This window comes from Coregonus lavaretus (genome assembly GCF_964263955.1).
Source record: "Coregonus lavaretus genome assembly, chromosome: 39".
In the NCBI taxonomy this organism is placed as follows: domain Eukaryota; kingdom Metazoa; phylum Chordata; class Actinopteri; order Salmoniformes; family Salmonidae; genus Coregonus; species Coregonus lavaretus.
In genome coordinates this window covers 30554445-30572732 of record NC_140026.1, presented here as the reverse complement: position 1 = coordinate 30572732, position 18288 = coordinate 30554445, and the positions used below count along the sequence as shown (strand labels likewise).

At 38.6% G+C, this 18288-nt stretch overlaps 1 protein-coding gene and 1 long non-coding RNA gene across 2 annotated transcripts in view; one reads left to right on the top strand and one right to left on the bottom strand.

Annotated features, from left to right (window-relative positions):
- Positions 1 to 3543: 3543 nt before the first annotated feature.
- Positions 3544 to 8200, bottom strand: LOC311113243. The gene is made up of 3 exons (XR_014610998.1): positions 8086 to 8200; positions 4531 to 4646; positions 3544 to 3629 (listed from the first exon to the last, which is right to left on the bottom strand). It is a non-coding gene; the product is annotated as an uncharacterized lncRNA (long non-coding RNA).
- A 660-nt stretch (positions 8201 to 8860) lies between these two features.
- The window catches only part of etnppl (ethanolamine-phosphate phospho-lyase), a 43967-nt gene continuing 34539 nt past the window's right edge, over positions 8861 to 18288 (top strand). The window contains exons 1-3 of the mRNA XM_084156438.1: positions 8861 to 8969; positions 9908 to 10026; positions 10988 to 11147. Of these exons, the coding sequence (XP_084012564.1) occupies positions 8911 to 8969; positions 9908 to 10026; positions 10988 to 11147 (338 nt within the window). The 5' untranslated portion in view covers positions 8861 to 8910. The remainder of the gene's footprint in view (positions 8970 to 9907; positions 10027 to 10987; positions 11148 to 18288) is intronic.

Genomic DNA, 18288 nt, shown 5'->3' with positions numbered 1-18288 from the left:
TGAAAGAAAAGCAGCCAACAAGTGCTCAGCATATGTGGGATCTCCTTCAAGACTGTTGGAAAAGCATTCCTCATGAAGCTGGTTGAGTGTGCAAAGCTGTCATCAAGGCAAAGGGTGGCTACTTTAAAGAATCTCAAATATAAAATATATTTTGATTTGTTTAACACTTTTTTGGTTACTACCTGATTCCATATGTGTTATTTCATCATTCTGATGTCTTCACTATTATTCTACAATGTAGAAAATAGTAAAAAAAATTATAAAAACCCTTGAATGAGTAGGTGTATCCAAACTTTTGACTGGTACTGTATATATATATATATTTTTTACAACATGGAAATGGTGTATTACATGGACAGGCTCAATAGGTAACACATTTCATTTCAGTTGAATGGCCCTGCTTCCATTTGTATCCCAGAATCGTATTCATTGGCCATTTACATCACATTCCATAGCAATTTGATCAGAAAATTGGGCCTGTTTCTTCATTTCATAATATCAAGGATATCCTAATTCTAACAATGCCCTTATGCACAATGATATTTGATGCATAATGCCATTTGGAACAGTTATTGTAAGATTAGTAATCAATTAGTACAAATGGGCTGGTTTCCCAGACACAGATTAAGCCTACTCCTGAACTAAAAAGCACTTTCGATGGAGAGTCTCTATTGGGCATACTTTTTAGTCAACGATTAGGCTTAATCTGTGTCCGGCAAACCAACCCTCTAGCTCCGTTTTTACCTGGTTCTAACTTACGTCCTTTGTCCTGATCTTGTCCACATTCTGATTGTGCCCACATTTTTTAGATTGTGTAGACAATCAAAAGACACATTGTGATCCAATTGTGATCAGATCATCCTGCCCACCTCTGGAGGCGTTGTGTCTGGATATCTTACAAGTGTAGACAGATCTGTACAGAGAAACCATTTAAATCATAATTATTCCGCCCTCTAAAATCATTGACCAGTGGCACCATTGACTGATTACATCAATATGTGTCTTACATCTACCCCCAATAAAAAATAAAAATAAATTTAAAAAATGTGTCTTACAATAAATAAATACATATTATTTTGAAAGAATAGCTGTGAAACAATTTGTATTGTGACCAGATTTCCTGGCCCCTTCCTTTATGCAGACACAATGGATGGATAATAGACACATTTTAATACTATGTGTAGACATATTTCTGGAAATGTGGGTACAATCAGAATGTAGACAAGATCAGGAGAAAGGACCCATGTTAGCACAATGTATAAACAGGGCTTATATGTAGTACAGGCACATGTCCACTCCATAAAAGTGTTATTTTTGTGACAAGTTTGACCACCACACCAACTGTACAGGGTTATCAGCTACGTCACAAAGTAAATAGTATGCGTGTGAATAGTAGGTCATCTGTTACAATATGGTGTCATTATGGTGCTATCATCTTGTTTGAAAAATCTCTAAAGGGTATTCCCTATCCATGGCAACCATAAGACAACAGAGGTTTCTTTATAATTTTTCATGTAACAGTTTAAATAATTTTGTGCATATACTTTTTATATTTTTCTCACTATTTTAAGTGTTACATTATTTATTTTTGTATTTTTCTTAGAAGGCATTTTGGTTTTTAACAGGCATTCCTTATAAAATGGGGGTAGCTTTTGAAGGTCCTGATACCAGTTTTTTCAGCTTTTGTCTATCATAGTGGTGCATTGTTATTTAGATGTCACACAAGTACATTAGATGTGAAGGAAGTTTGTCATTATCATCAGATTTATATGTTGGTCATATTATTTACAATGCTAGTTCACTTCCAATTTTGCAGGCCTTACCTTGGCATGCAATTGTATTCATAAAACAAGAAAGTGTTGATGGGCTTGGCTAAAATGTTGTCTGTCCCCGACAAGCAGCATAAATATGATAATATTGTTCTTTCTCTATTTCTCTCTTTGCATTGAATGTAGTTGGAATGTAGTATGTATAGTGGATTATAAATGTGGAGTTTAATATGTGCTTATTTGACAAAACATTTATTATCAGGACAATATGTTAGTCAATTTGTTTCCTCACGAAAAGTACCACTACACTGGCTTAGAAAAAATACAAATGTTTTGATTGACAAGTTTAATTTTTAGTTACAAACTTGTAAATATACACTTTCTTGCTATCCATATTTTGAGGCTTGATTTGAATTGATTTATTGTAGCCTCAATTGTTGTCCACAAATTATTTGCTTTTAAGTTTTTAGTGGTGTGATAGAAAACACATAATTCTTCTATGATTCTGTCTGTCTTTTATTCAGAACCTTCGTAAGATTTTGTACTACGATGGTGCTGTGTCTTCAGTTAACGTGCAGCTGATTCTTCTTTGTATCTTTGTTCAATGTATTAAGGGTAATTTGGTTGTGATATATTATGAAGTTACACACTTACATTTAAAGGCTGGTAGAGGGAGGTCCCCACATAGTTGATACACACTTCTTTAACCCACCAAGTACCAGGCACCCAATTTTCAACACCCACTTTTTATTTATTTAGTGGCAAATATACCAGAGCCCTTTTTTCTGACATATATACTGACATTTCCTTTAACATTTCCTTTAACACTATAGCCTATTCCCCTCAGTGCAATAATGCAACCCAATAGAAGCTGGAAAAGTAAAGATACAACTTAAATTGAACATAGTGGTCTAACTATTCTAAAATGTTCATGCAACAGTTAAGTCCATCTCACAGCTTTTGAATAATTTAAATTGCATTTCTGTTGTTATGGATTATTTTCTATTCTGCATTTGTATCACTCCTTTTTTACAAGTTTGCAAATGAATAAAATTTGCTATCAGATTATGGATACTTCTGCACACATTATTTCAAAACCATTTCATATGACTGTACTGTCGGAGCCAAATAAATGCAGTCTTTCAAATAACCCTTTTCAGTCTTAATTTACAGTCCTTTTAAAGTCACTCCTGACACTTCTTCTCTGAATATTAGGGCTTCAACAGCTCTTCTTGTATGTGATTTAGTTTTACAACTGTTGTTTCAGAGGCCTACACTATCACCATTTTAGAGTTTTGATTATTATGAGTGTCAATCCCTCATGAAAAAGTACTACTGAATTACTACTCATCACTACTACACAATATTTACACAAAACCTACTTGTTTTACTATTATTATTATTATTATTATTGTTGTTGTTTTACTACTATTGAGAAGTCTAATAAACCATTGGTGATTTATGTACTATAGTAATTTAAGTAGTAATGAGTGATAAATTAGGACGTTTCACTACCGGTGAACTACATATTTCCTATTCAAATCACGACATAATTCTCCTTTAATGACTACTGTGTAACTACTGGGCTTTTGGGTATCTACTGTACTACTTAAAACCTACACATACCTACACAATTCCTACATGTTCACTACTGTTTCTAGCTGTAGTTATATCATCAAACAATAAATAATAAGCTTATCCAAACATAATTGCAAATGTTTTAATTTAATTAATTACATATTAAATTACATATTTACACTTTTTTTGTTAATCCTTTTGAGGCCTCGTCTTCATTCAGCGTTGACTTAACTATATTCAGATCCTCTTTTTTGTTGCAGCCACATTTCTCCACCACATAACCTTTTAGAAAATAAAGACAAGCACAAGACACAATCAATTATAAGCCATTATCAATCATCTGGTAACAGAGGTCACATAAGCAGTGGCGATTTTAGCATGTAAATCTTGGTGGGGCAAACTCCCAAAACAATTGGTAGATGCATGCCAGCAAAGCCACTACACAACACAACACAACACTAAACAATACATGAATTACACTATAACAGTGACAAACGGTGCCCACAAACTGTTAGGGCCTACATAAAGCTGTCGCAACAGCAAAGTACCAACAGCAGTCCCAACACCTTACCACTGCTACACCTGGCTATCAGCGGAGCCTTGTCTGGCAGCGAAACAGTTAATTCAGCCTCATTTACTGCCTTTAAAAAAAACTGCTGATATGGCTGACTTGCTTAAACAAATGTGATTTCTACTGACAATTGAGATGTACAAACTATGGCATAAGGGGATGACGAGCGGATAAGAGACAATCCGTAATTTTGATTAAGACATTAATGAGCGAGCTAGGACAGACGTAGTCAATATAACTATATGTTCAGCACTTTTGAAATGTACAGCGACAGAATTCAGAACATGGGCCTTTCTTACAGTATTCTCCCTGTACACCAAGTCAGAACCGTAGGATAAATAAAGGGGACATATAAGCAGACAGTGAAAGCTCTTACAATAATCAATGATGACATTTCTCTAAAACAGGCTACAGGTTACATGTGCACCACAAAGTCAGAACATTAGGCGGGAAAAGGGGCCATATTATTAGGGTGAGGCACATGGGCTACTAACAGCTTACTACACAACATACACTTAGTATTCTTCTCTTAGCTACAGTATATATATATATAGATATCCCTGGCATATTACATCATTTATGCAGCAGCATACAAGACATTTTTGGACTCACCTTGTTGTGCTGTGCTCACTTGAACAGGAAGGTGGCGCGGCGGTCCTTCGTGGGAAAATGTTGTCATCAAAGTCTGGCATTCTCTGGATTTATGGGGCTTTCAAGACAACTGGGCACTCGGAAAAAAATCAAATCAAATCAAATTTTATTTGTCACATGCGCCGAATACAACAGGTGTAGACCAGTGAAATGCTTACTTACAAGCCCTTAACCAACAATGCAGTTTTAAGAAAGAATACCAAAAAAAATCACACAAAAAAATACAATATAAAATAATACGAAATGAAAGTAACAAATAATTAAAGAGCAGCAGTAAAATAACAATAGTGAGACTATATCTAGGGGGTATAAGGTCGAATCATGATGACGTCAGTGATCTTCAGGTCGGAGCTCTAGAAAGAGGCCAGATTTACCGACTTGCAATTCCGAGTTGGATGACCGTTCAAAACGTATTTTCCCAGTCGGAGCTAATTTTTTTCAGAGTTCCCAGTTGTCTTGAACTCACTGAAGTCTGAGATTTCCCAGATCCGAGTTTCCAGTTGTTTTGAGCGCGGCAGAAGTCATGCTGGATTGACAGCATGGCCAATGTTGAATGTTTATACTTTTAAGCTTGGAAAAGAGACCCTTAAACCCAGACTTGGACCACACACCCACTCCACTGAATAGCAGGCTAGTGATTGCTTTGCAATGCTTGCAGTTAGCCACAGATTCCTTCCAAACCACTCACTGTTGAATTTGCGATTTCCAACTTGTTGTGTAATGTACAGTTGAAGTCATTAAAACTTGTTTTTCAACCACTCCACAAATTTCTTGTTAACAAACTATAGTTTTGGCAAGTCGGTTAAGAACATTTTTCCATCAATTGTTTACAGACAGATTATTTCACTTATAATTCACTGTATCACAATTCCAGTGGGTCAGAAGTTGGATTGACAGCTGGATTTGACTGTGCCTTTAAACAGCTTGGAAAATTCCAGAAAATGATGTCATGGCTTTAGAAGCCTCTGATTGACATCATTTGAGTCAATTGGAGGTGTACCTGTGGATGTATTTCAAGGCCTACCTTCAAACTTTGCTTGACATCATGGGAAAATCAAAAGAAATCAGCCAAGACCTCAGAAAAAAAATGGTAGACCTCCACAATTCTGGTTCATCCTTGGGAGAAATTTCCAAACGCCTGAAGTTACCACGTTCATGTGTACAAACAATAGTACGCAAGTATAAACACCATGGAACCATGCAGCCATCATACCGCTCAGGAAGGAGACGCGCCCTGTGTCCTAGAGATTAACGTACTTTGGTGCGAAAAGTGCAAATCAATCCCAGAACAACAGCAAATGACCTTGTGAAGATGCTGGAGGAAACAGGTACAAAAGTATCTACAGTAAAACGAGCCCTATATCGACATAATCTGAAAGCCCGCTCAGCAAGGGAGAAGACACTGCTCCAAAACCACCATAAAAAAGACAGATTACGGTTTGCAACTGCACAGGGGAACAAAGATCGCACTTTTTGGAGGAAACTGTTTGGCCATAATGACCATCGTTATGTTTGGAGGAAAAAGGGGGTCCTTGCAAGCCGAAGAACACCATCCCAACCGTGAAGCACGGGGGTGGCAGCATCATGCTGTGGGGGTGCTTTGCTGCAGGAGGGACTGGTGCACTTCACAAAATAGATGGCATCATGAGGAAGGAAAATTATGTGGATATATTGAACCAACATCTCAAGACATCAGTCATTTCTAATGTAACTATAAGGCAGCACCCAAGGGGCTTGAATTTTCTAGCTCTATCCGTAGATTTTGCGGTGATGTAGTTTCCCCATGAGTGACAGAACACTGAGCCAATCATGGCACAACTAGAGAACATTACCAACCCCTACGCTCCGTATTTTCCGCTGGCTGCCCCACCACCACAGAAAGCACTGAGCTAGGCTGAAAAACCTCCATTTTGTAGCTGCATTACTCAAGAAAGCAAACATTGTTTGCAAACTGATATGTGACACGTATTAATTACAAAATAACATCAAAACAGGCACACCAAAAATATATATACACTACCAGTCAAAAGTTTGGACACACCTACTCATTCAAGGTTTCTTCTTTATTTTTTAAAAAATTTTACATTGTAGAATAATAGTGAAGACATCAAAACTATGAAATAACACATATGGAATCATGTAGTAACCAAAAAAGTGTTAAACAAATCAAAATATATTTTATATTTAGATTCTTCAAATAGCCACCCTTTGCCTTGATGACAGCTTTGCACACTCTTGGCATTCTCTCAACCAGCTTCATGAGGTAGTCACCTGGAATGCATTTCAATTAACAGGTGTGCCTTGTTAAAAGTTAATTTGTGTAATTTATTTCCTTCTTAATGTGTTTGAGGCATCAGTTATGTTGTGACAAGGTGTGTGGGGGGGGGGGGGCTCTCATGGCTATGATGAAACGGGCTCTCATGGCGACCGCCACATAATGGAAGTCCCAGAGTTACCTCTGCTGCAGAGGATAGGTTGATTAGAGTTACCAGCCTCAGAAATTGCAGCCCAAATAACTGCTTCACAGAGTTCAAGTAACAGACACATCTCAACATCAACTGTTCAGAGGAGACCTTCATGGTCGAATTGCTGCAAAGAAACCACTACTAAAGGACAACAATAAGAAGAACTGACCTGCTTGGGCCAAGAAACACGAGCAATGGACATTAGACTGGTGGAAATTTGTCCTTTGGTCTGGAGTCCAAATTGGAGATTTTTGGTTCCAACTGCCGTGTCTTTGTGAGATGCAGTGTGGGTGAACGGATGATCTCCGCATGTGTATTTCCCACCGTAAAGCATGGAGGAGGAGGTGTTATGGTGTGGGGGTGCTTTGCTGGTGACACTGTCTGTGATTTATTTAGAATTCAAGGCACACTTAACCAGCATGGCTACCACAGCATTCTGCAGCGATTTGCCCATCTGGTTTGGTCTTAGTGGGACTATCATTTGTTTTCCAACAGGACAATGACCCATCACACCTCCTGGCTGTGTAAGGGCTATTTTACCAAGAAGGAGAGTGATGGAGTGCTGCATCAGATGACCTGGACTCCACAATCCCCCGACCTCAACCAAATTGAGATGGTTTGGGATGAGTCGGACCACAGAGTGAAGGAAAAGCAGCCAACAAGTGCTCAGCATATGTGGGAACTCCTTCAAGACTGTTGGAAAATCATTCCAGGTGAAGCTGGTTGAGAGAATGCCAAGCGTGTGCAAAGCTGTCATCAAGGCAAAGGGTGGCTATTTGAAGAATCTCAAATATAACATATATTTTGATTTGTTCAACACTTTTCTGGTTACTACATGATTCCATATGTGTTATTTCATAGTTTTAATGTCTTCACTATTATTCTACAATGTAGAAAATAGTAAAAATAAAGAAAAACCCTTGAATGTTCTAAAACTTTTGACCGGTAGTGTATATATATTTTTTTTAGCTAAACAGGTTGGGCTCAAAACAGGTGGGGCTTTCCTGAAAGACAACACAGAAAAATATTTGATAAACAATGTTAATCTTACCAACGATAGCCTCCAGTATTCTTATGTCGAGGGCCTCCTTGGCAACAGGTCAAAAGAGGTAAGTAGAATGGGTAAATATACCAATATGTACATACTTATTAGCTAGAATGACGAAAACAGAGGCTACATAGCTACATTTCAATGCGACTAACAAACAACAACCAACTACTTCCTGTTTTGTCTTCTTCTGCAGTCAGGAAAAGCCGGTGTAGTCTGGCTGTAGTGTTGTGACTACTTATTTATGATCAGTCCAATCAAAGCACACAAGCATTTCGCTATACCCGCTATAACATCTGCTAAACACGTGTATGTGACAAATAACATTTGATTTAATTTGATGATCAACATCAAGTAGTAAAAAGCCTGTGTAGTAAAGCTGTAATATTTTGACTACTCATTTACTACCAACATCAAGTAGTAAAAATCTCTACCTGATTACTACTGGAAACTACTGTTTTCCTATTGAACTCTACAAAACTCTACTTGTGTATCTTGAGTAGTGCATGAACTACACATTCACTACACAATCCCTACAAGTCTCTTCATAGTCACTTCTGCACGAATAGGTTTTGTGTAGTAATTCAATACTTTTTCATGAGTTATAGGCTAATTAGGCGTCACCAGCTGTGACTTGCGGTTAGTGTCCTTGCATTGCGGTTTTCACAGCAGCATTGAAAATGTGTTTAGAGGGCAGTATTGGGCTGCAAATCCATGTGCGTGCGTGCGTGTGGCTGCGCGGCTCTGTTGCAACGCAATTTCAGGACTGACAAAACCGAGATAAATGAGGGACAAGGGTTCATTTTCTCTGAATGAAAGAACGTCAGGATGGCAGCAGAGATTTTTCGTAAGGAGAAGACAATTGATCTTCGGAAAAAGCACATTGGGTATGACATCGATTGACATCGATTTCTTTTATAGCCTGTATGCAACTGTGTTTAATATTGACATTTCTTCCAAATTCTGCACGGATTGCTGAGACAATAAGAAAGTATTTTACATGTAATTACAATAAAGCTATATCACAGGGACTTTCTATTTCGGAACATTCACATAATACCAAAATAAATACATGTACTTTTTATCGAATGTGTATGACATAAGCAATGCCTGACAGAGAACCTTGAGTGCTTTCTCAAATCGAGAGTTACCAACACGCCACACAATAACTTGAGATACGTGTCATCTCTTATCTCAAACCAGAAGAGAAAGAACATGGTCTAACTGAGATAGGATACTTTTTTAAGTCCCCTTCTTTTCAACACAATAATTATATTTTAGGTAAAAGGTATAGGTTATCGTGATTTTATATGCGTGCTATTAGCAACGGTAAAGATACACTTTTATTATATAAGCTAACAGGGGGAAGGAAGGCTAAGGATAGTGGTTGGTTATGCATTATCATCATTTTACTGAATTGCATTTCGAATAAAGAAGGTTATTTTTGTTAAAGACAACAAGTCCTTCAAATGATGGGCTTGAGTCAATCTTAGTATATTTGCCACCTATATGTAACTATAATAATAATAGTAAGCCATTTAGCAGACGCTTACAAAGCGACTTACAGTCAGTCATGTGTGCATACATTTTTGCGTATGGGTGGTCCCTGGGATCGAACCCACTACCCTGGCGTTACAAGCGCCATGCTCTACCAATTGAGCTACAGAGGACCGCACTACACTTCTTTCTAGTTATGATTAGATTTCTTGCCATTTATGGCACAGGAGGTAGTGAGGGCACTTTTCCCTGCAACCAAGAACCACCATGACCACCATGACCATCAATTGCTACAGTATCGATGTATTAAGACTCAGTTCTCTTTCAGCCCATCCTGTAAGGTGTTCTTCAGCCATGATCCCATCAAGATTGTGCGAGCCAAAGGCCAGTACATGTACGACGAGAATGGAGAGCGATACTTGGACTGCATCAACAACGTTGCACACGGTGAGAGCAGGCACAAACACATTATTCACTGACATAGACAGTGACATCACACACTCACTGCAGTCATTTTAGCATAGAACATGATATGGTCACAGGATCTGATGGAGAAACGGACAGATTTATTGTATACTAAGTTTGCTCGCTTTTGAGTGATTAAACCCAATAGAAATGCATGTATTTCCATGCAAGAGCAACACAATGAAAATTTGTAAAGTAATACCCCTTTCTCTCATCACTACCTAATATCAGGGAGCCAACACATATGCAGCCCAGCAGAATGATACAAAAAACTGTAACTTCACTGTTAATGCACTTCATTGCTAGCACCACTGCATACAGATGACTCCTGGTGGGTTACATTTTCTTTGAGAGCAAGTCAGTCAACACTGTGACAATTTCATGTAATAACAGTTTTTGTTTTTATGTGAGACCTGTTTGAGTATGTTTGAGTATGTCTAGCTATAGCAGTGTGTTTGAAGTTAAGTGCCATTCTTTTAAGGTTACTTTTCATTGCCTACATAAACATCATACATGCTTTTACCTCAAAGAAAAAAAAAATACTGCATACAACACACTGCGTCTAGCAAAATCATCACTTATGATACCAATCTGTGTCTATTAAATGTTGAGATTTTGCAAGACTCCTTTCACACCTGTAGAAGCTCATCAGGTGTAAAGATAGCTTTACTTTGATTTAAATAATATATGCCATTTAGCAACCACTTTTATCCAAAGTAACATACAGTCATTCATGCATACATTTTACGTATGTGTGGCCCTGAGAATCGAACCCACAACCCTGACGGTGTAATTACCATGCTCTACCAACTGAGCCATACAGGACCAGTATGGCCTGATTTAAACACCATTGTACAGAAAATGGGACCGATTCTAATTATATGATTGTGTCATTAACTTGAAGACCAATTCTATTTCTATGGTTGTGTCCTTGACTCCCCAGTGGGTCACAGCCACCCAATGGTGGTAAAGGCTGGGGCTGAACAGATGGAGCTACTGAATACTAACTCACGCTTCCTGCATGATAACCTTGTCCAGTACGCCCAGAGGCTGCAGGCCACGCTACCTGAAAAGCTCTCTGTCTGCTACTTTGTCAACTCAGGGTATGTACATGGTCATTTCAGTCGATGATTTTAACCAGTGCCTTCATAAAGTATTCACACCCCTTGCCTTTTTCCAAATGTTGTTGTATTACAGCCTGAATTTAAAATGGATTAAATTGCTATTTTTTTGTCACTGGCCTACACACAATACCCCATAATGTCAAAGTGAAATTATGTTTTTCCAAATTAATTAAAAATGAAACGCTAAAATGTCTTGAGTCAATAAGTATTCAACCCCTTTGTTATGGCAAGCCTAAATAATTTCAGGGGTAAAAATTTGCTTAACAAGTCACATCATAAGTTGCATAAACTCAACTCTGTGTGCAATAATAGTGTTTAACATGATTTTTGAATGACTACCTCATCTCTGTACCCCACACATACAATTATCTGTATGGTACCTCAGTCGTGCAATTAATTTCAAACACAGATTGAACCACAAAGACCAGAGAGGTTTTCCAATGCCTCGCAAAGAAGGGCACCTATTGATAGATGGGTAAAAATGAAAAAAAAGCAGACAATGAATATCCCTTTGAGCATGGTGAAGTTATTCATTACACTTAGGATGGTGTATCAATACACCTAGTCACTACAAAGATACAGGCATCCTTCCTAACTCAGTTGCCAGAGAGGAAGGAAACCGCTCAGGGATTTCACCATGAGGCCAATGGTGACTTTAAAACAGTTACAGAGTTTAATGGTTGTGATAGGAGAAAACTGAGGATGGATCAACAACATTGTAGATACTCCACAATACTAACCTAATTGACAAAGTTAAAAGAAGGAAGCCTGTACAGAATACAAATATTCCAAAACATGCATCCTGTTTGTGATAAGTCACTAAAGTAAAACTGCAACTTTATTTACTGAATACAAAGTGTTATGTTCAGGGCAAATCCAACACATCACTGATTACTACTCTTCATATTTTCAAACAGTGTTGGCTGCATCATGTTATGGGTATGCTTGTAATAGATAAGGACTTGGGAGTTTTTCAGGATAAAAATAAACGGAATGGAGCTAAGCACAAGCAAAATTCTAGAGGAAAACCTGGTTCAGTGTGCTTTCCACCAGACACTGGGAGATGAATTCACCTTTCAGCAGGACAATAACCAAAACACAAGGCCAAATCTACACTGGAGTTTCTTACCAAGAAGACAGTGAATGTTCCTGAGTTACAGTTTTTACTTAAATCTACTTGAAAATCTATGTCAAGACCTGAAAATGGTTGTCAATGATCAACAACCAATTTGACAGAGCTTGAAGAATTTTGAAAATAATAATGGCAAACATTTCTAAAAACATGTTTTCACTTTGTCATTATGAGGTGTTGTGTGTAGATGGGTTAGGGAAATACAATCTATTTAATCCATTTGGAATTCAAGCTGTAACACAACAAAATGTGGAATGTCTAGGTGTATAGATACTTTCTGAAGGCACTGTATATCTCTGCAGGTGATCTTTCTATCTGGTAAAAATCACTGATACAGGTCCCCCTCCACCCTCTGGTGGTACGGATAACTTATTATTATGACTCCAGAGAAACCTATATTAAAATAAAGGTCCTATCAATCAAATTACTATAGGCAGAATTAGGTGCTTTTGGCTGCCGTCAAAATGACCCCAAAGGACTAGAATTTTTAAAAAGTCCATATTGTTACAGAAACACTAAACAATGATTTAGATTTATTAAGAACAAGTTGATTGACAAAGTCATTAAACATTTGAACAATTTAATAAACCACCATTGGGCTATGATAACAAAATGCCTCTGTGGTCAAAAGGTATGTTTTCCCACTGACAAAGACATGATCAGTCTATAATTTTAATGGTAGGTTTATTTGAACAGTGAGAGACAGAATAACAACAAAAAATCCAGAAAAATGCTTGTCAAAAATGTTATAAATTGATTTGCATTTTAATGAGGGAAATAAGTATTTGACCCCTCTGCAAAACATGACTTAGTACTTGGTGGCAAAACCCTTGTTGGCAATCACAGAGGTCAGACTTTTCTTGTAGTTGCCCACCAGGTTTGCACACATCTCAGGAGGGATTTTGTCCTCTTTGCAGATCTTCTCCAAGTCATTAAGGTTTCGAGGTTGACGTTTGGCAACTCGAACCTTCAGCTCCCTTCACAGATTTTCTATGGGATTAAGGTCTGGAGACTGGCTAGGCCACTCCAGGACCTTAATGTGCTTCTTCTTGAGCCACTCCTTTGTTGCCTTGGCCGTGTGTTTTGGGTCATTGTCATGCTGGAATACCCATCCACAACCCATTTTCAATGCCCTGGCTGAGGGAAGGAGGTTCTCACCCAAGATTTGATGGTACATGGCCCCGTCCATCGTCCCTTTGATGCGGTGAAGTTGTCCTGTCCCCTTAGCAGAAAAACACCCCCAAAGCATAATGTTTCCACCTCCATGTTTGACGGTGGGGATGGTGTTCTTGGGGTCATAGGCAGTATTCCTCCTCCTCCAAACACGGCGAGTTGAGTTGATGGCAAAGAGCTCGATTTTGGTCTCATCTGACCACAACACTTTCACCCAGTTCTCCTCTGTATCATTCAGATGTTCATTGGCAAACTTCAGACGGGCCTGTATATGTGCTTTCTTGAGCAGGGGGACCTTGCGGGTGCTGCAGGATTTCAGTCCTTCACGGTGTAGTGTGTTACCAAGTGTTTTCTTGGTGACTATGGTCCCAGCTGCCTTGAGATCATTGACAAGATCCTCCCGTGTAGTTCTGGGCTGATTCCTCACCGTTCTCATGATCATTGCAACTCCACGAGGTGAGATCTTGCATGGAGCCCCAGGCCGAGGGAGATTGACAGTTCTTTTGTGTTTCTTCCATTTGCAAATAATCGCACCATCTGTTGTCACCGTCTCACCAAGCTGCTTGGCGATGGTCTTGTAGCCCATTCCAGCCTTGTGTAGGTCTACAATCTTGTCCCTGACATCCTTGGAGAGCTCTTTGGTCTTGGCCATGGTGGAGAGTTTGGAATCTGATTGATTGATTGCTTCTGTGAACTGGTGTCTTTTATACAGGTAACAAAATGAGATTAGGAGCACTCCCTTTAAGAGTGTGCTCCTAATCTCAGCTCGTTACCTGTGTAAAAGACACCTGGGAGCCAGAAATCTTTCTGATTGAGAGGGGGTCAAATACTTATTTCCCTCATTAAAATGCAAATCAATTTATAACATTTCTGACATGCGTTATTCTGTCTCTCACTGTTCAAATAAACCTACCATTAAAATTATAGACTCATCATGTCTTTGTCAGTGGGCAAATGTACAAAATCAGCAGGGGATCAAATACTTTTTTCCCTCACTGTATAGGCTTTGGAATGCACACACGTGCAATGTTTAGGACACCTCTCAGAACTGGTCTAGACAACCTGTTATTCTGCAAAAAAAATACCTTTGACCTGTCTTCATAACAAAGTACAGTGTAAAAAACAAATACCCTTCATGCAATCAAAACTTTGAAACTGATACTGACGTTTTCAGATTTTAGGTTAAACAACACTCTTTTTGCACCATGGCAAAACCATGTTTGAATAATGCCGCGTTCATGTGCTAGGCTTAACAAGGAAACTCAGAAATGTCTGACTTGCTAACTGGTTGTAGTTATACAACGTTCAACCAGTTAGCAAGTTGGAAATGTCAGAGTTTCCCCAGAGTTTCGACTAGCAAGTGAATCATTGGTATCCAGTTGAGTTTCTTTTACTTCTACACAGTAAATATTTTTTTATTGATTGAATGAATCTTAGCACATATCCCTAGTGAAAAAATTATTTTCTTTGGTTTTGCTTGCTAAACTTGCACATACTGGTTTTGAAAGTGTATAAATTGGCCCTATTCATCTCAAGAAGCACTAAATGGAGAACCACTCCCAGAACTCCCCTACCTCATATCCACATGTAATTGCTACAAAGTGACATGAATTACAGACAGCATATTTTGTTAGTCGTTTTTAAGATTAGACATTGTGGTGGACAAGGCTGCTATTTGTGTATAAAGATTATATTAAACCTAGCAACATGGTCAGATTACCAGTATGCATGTGAGTGTTAATAGTACCCAGCTGTACAAAAAAGCTTTTGCTCCAATGATACAATGTTTCTTTCAGTCTTTTTTTATAAAAAAAACCATAACGTAAATATAAACTAGGATTTACAGTGGGGAAAAAAAGTATTTAGTCAGCCACCAATTGTGCAAGTTCTCCCACTTAAAAAGATGAGAGAGGCCTGTAATTTTCATCATAGGTACACGTCAACTATGACAGACAAAATGAGGAAAAAAAATCTAGAAAATCACATTGTAGGATTTTTTATGAATTTATTTGCAAATTACGTTGGAAAATAAGTATTTGGTCAATAACAAAAGTTTCTCAATACTTTGTTATATACCCTTTGTTGGCAATGACACAGGTCAAACATTTTCTGTAAGTCTTCACAAGGTTTTCACACACTGTTGCTGGTATTTTGGCCCATTCCTCCATGCAGATCTCCTCTAGAGCAGTGACGTTTTGGGGCTGTCGCTGGGCAACACGGACTTTCAACTCCCTCCAAAGATTTTCTATGGGGTTGAGATCTGGAGACTGGCTAGGCCACTCCAGGACCTTGAAATGCTTCTTACGAAGCCATTCCTTCGTTGCCCGGGCGGTGTGTTTGGGATCATTGTCATGCTGAAAGACCCAGCCACGTTTCATCTTCAATGCCCTTGCTGATGGAAGGAGGTTTTCACTCAAAATCTCACGATACATGGCCCCATTCATTCTTTCCTTTACATGGATCAGTCGTCCTGGTCCCTTTGCAGAAAAACAGCCCCAAAGCATGATGTTTCCACACCCATGCTTCACAGTAGGTATGGTGTTCTTTGGATGCAACTCAGCATGGATGCAACTCTGCACTCTAGCAAACTTCAGACGGGCCTGGACATGTACTGGCTTAAGCAGGGGGACACGTCTGGCACTGCAGGATTTGAGTCCCTGGCGGCGTAGTGTGTTACTGATGGTAGGCTTTGTTACTTTGGTCCCAGCTCTCTGCAGGTCATTTACTAGGTCCCCCGTGTGGTTCTGGGATTTTTGCTCACCGTTCTTGTGATCATTTTGACCCCACGGGGTGAGATCTTGCGTGGAGCCCCAGATCGAGGGAGATTATCAGTGGTCTTGTATGTCTTCCATTTCCTAATAATTTCTCCCACAGTTGATTTCTTCAAACCAAGCTGCTTACCTATTGCAGATTCAGTCTTCCCAGCCTGGTGCAGGTCTACAATTTTGTTTCTGGTGTCCTTTGACAGCTCTTTGGTCTTGGCCATAGTGGAGTTTGGAGTGTGACAGTTTGAGGTTGTGGACAGGTGTCTTTTATACTGATAACAAGTTCAAACAGGTGCCATTAATACAGGTAACGAGTGGAGGACAGAGGAGCCTCTTAAAGAAGAAGTTACAGGTCTGTGAGAGCCAGAAATCTTGCTTGTTTGTAGGTGACCAAATACTTATTTTCCACCATAATTTGCAAATAAATGCATTAAAAATCCTACAATGTGATTTTCTGGATTTTTTTTCCTCATTTTGTCTGTCATAGTTGACGTGTACCTATGATGAAAATTACAGGCCTCTCTCATCTTTTTAAGTGGGAGAACTTGCACAGTTGGTGGCTGACTAAATACTTTTTTTCCCCACTGTATATTACATCTACAGTACTCATTCAAGGGTTTTTCTTTATTTTTACTATTTTTTACATTGTAGAATAATAGTGAAGACATTAAAACTATAAAATATCACATATGGAATCATGATGTAGTAACCAGAAAAGTGTTAAACAAATCAAAATATATTTGAGATTTTTCAAATAGCCACCCTTTGCCTTTATGACAGCTTTGCACACTCTTGGCATTCTCTCAACCAGCTTCACCTGGAATGCTTTTCCAACAGTCTTGAAGGAGTTCCAACATATGCTGAGCACTTTTTGGCTGCTTTTACTTCCCGACTCATCCCAAACCATCTCAATTGGGTTGAGGTCGGGGGATTGTGGAGGCCAGGTCATCTGATGCAGCACTCCATCACTCTCCTTCTTGGTAAAATAGCCCTTACACAGCCTGGAGGTGTGTTGGGTCATTGTCCTGTTGAAAAACAAATGATAGTGCCACTAAGCCCAAACGAGATGGGATGGAGTATCGCTGCAGAATGCTGTGGTAACCATGCTGGTTAAGTGTGCCTTGAATTCTAAATAAATCACAGACAGTGTCACCAACAAAGCACCCCCACACCATAACACCTCCTCCATGCTTTGCAATTTCTAAAGCTTGTAACTCTAATGAACTTATCCTCTGCAGCAGAGGTAACTCTGGGTCTTCCATTCCTGTGGCGGTCTTCATGAGAGCCAGTTTCATCATAGTTTTTGATGGTTTTTATGACTGCACTTGAAGAAACTTTCAAAGTTCTTGAAATGTTCCATATTGACTAACCTTCATGTCTTAAAGTAATGATGGACTGTCGTTTCTCTTTGCTTATTTGAGCTGTTCTTGTCATAATATGGACTTGGTCTTTTACCAAATAGGGCTAGCTTCTGTATACCTTGTCACAACACAACTGATTTGCTCAAACGCATTAAGAAGGAAAGAAATTCCACAAATTAACTTTTAAGAAGGCACACCTGTTAATTGAAATGCATTCCAGGTGACTACCTCATGAAGCTGGTTGAGAGAATGCCAAGAGTGTGCAAAGCTGTCATCAAGGCAAAGGGTGGCTATTTGAAGAATCTCAAATATAAAATAAATTTTGATTTGTTTAACACTTTTTTGGTTACTACATGATTCCATATGTGTTATTTCATAGTTTTGATGTCTTCACTATTGTTCTACAATGTAAAAAATAGTAAAAATAAAGATAAACCCTTGAATGAGTAGGTGTGTCCAAACTTTTGACTGGTTTATATAATATCTAAAGTTGGTTTATGTGCATTTAAAGCTATTATGTTTTAAATTCCCATTTGATTTTCCTGTGTTTTATATACAGTCATTTTCCATACTATGAGGTCAGAATAATCCTGTGAAATTTAGAAAATTATGATAATACCCTTTTAGTGTAAGAGCTGTTTGAATAGACAGGCTGAAATTTCAGCCTGTTTTGGTGGGATGGAGTTTTG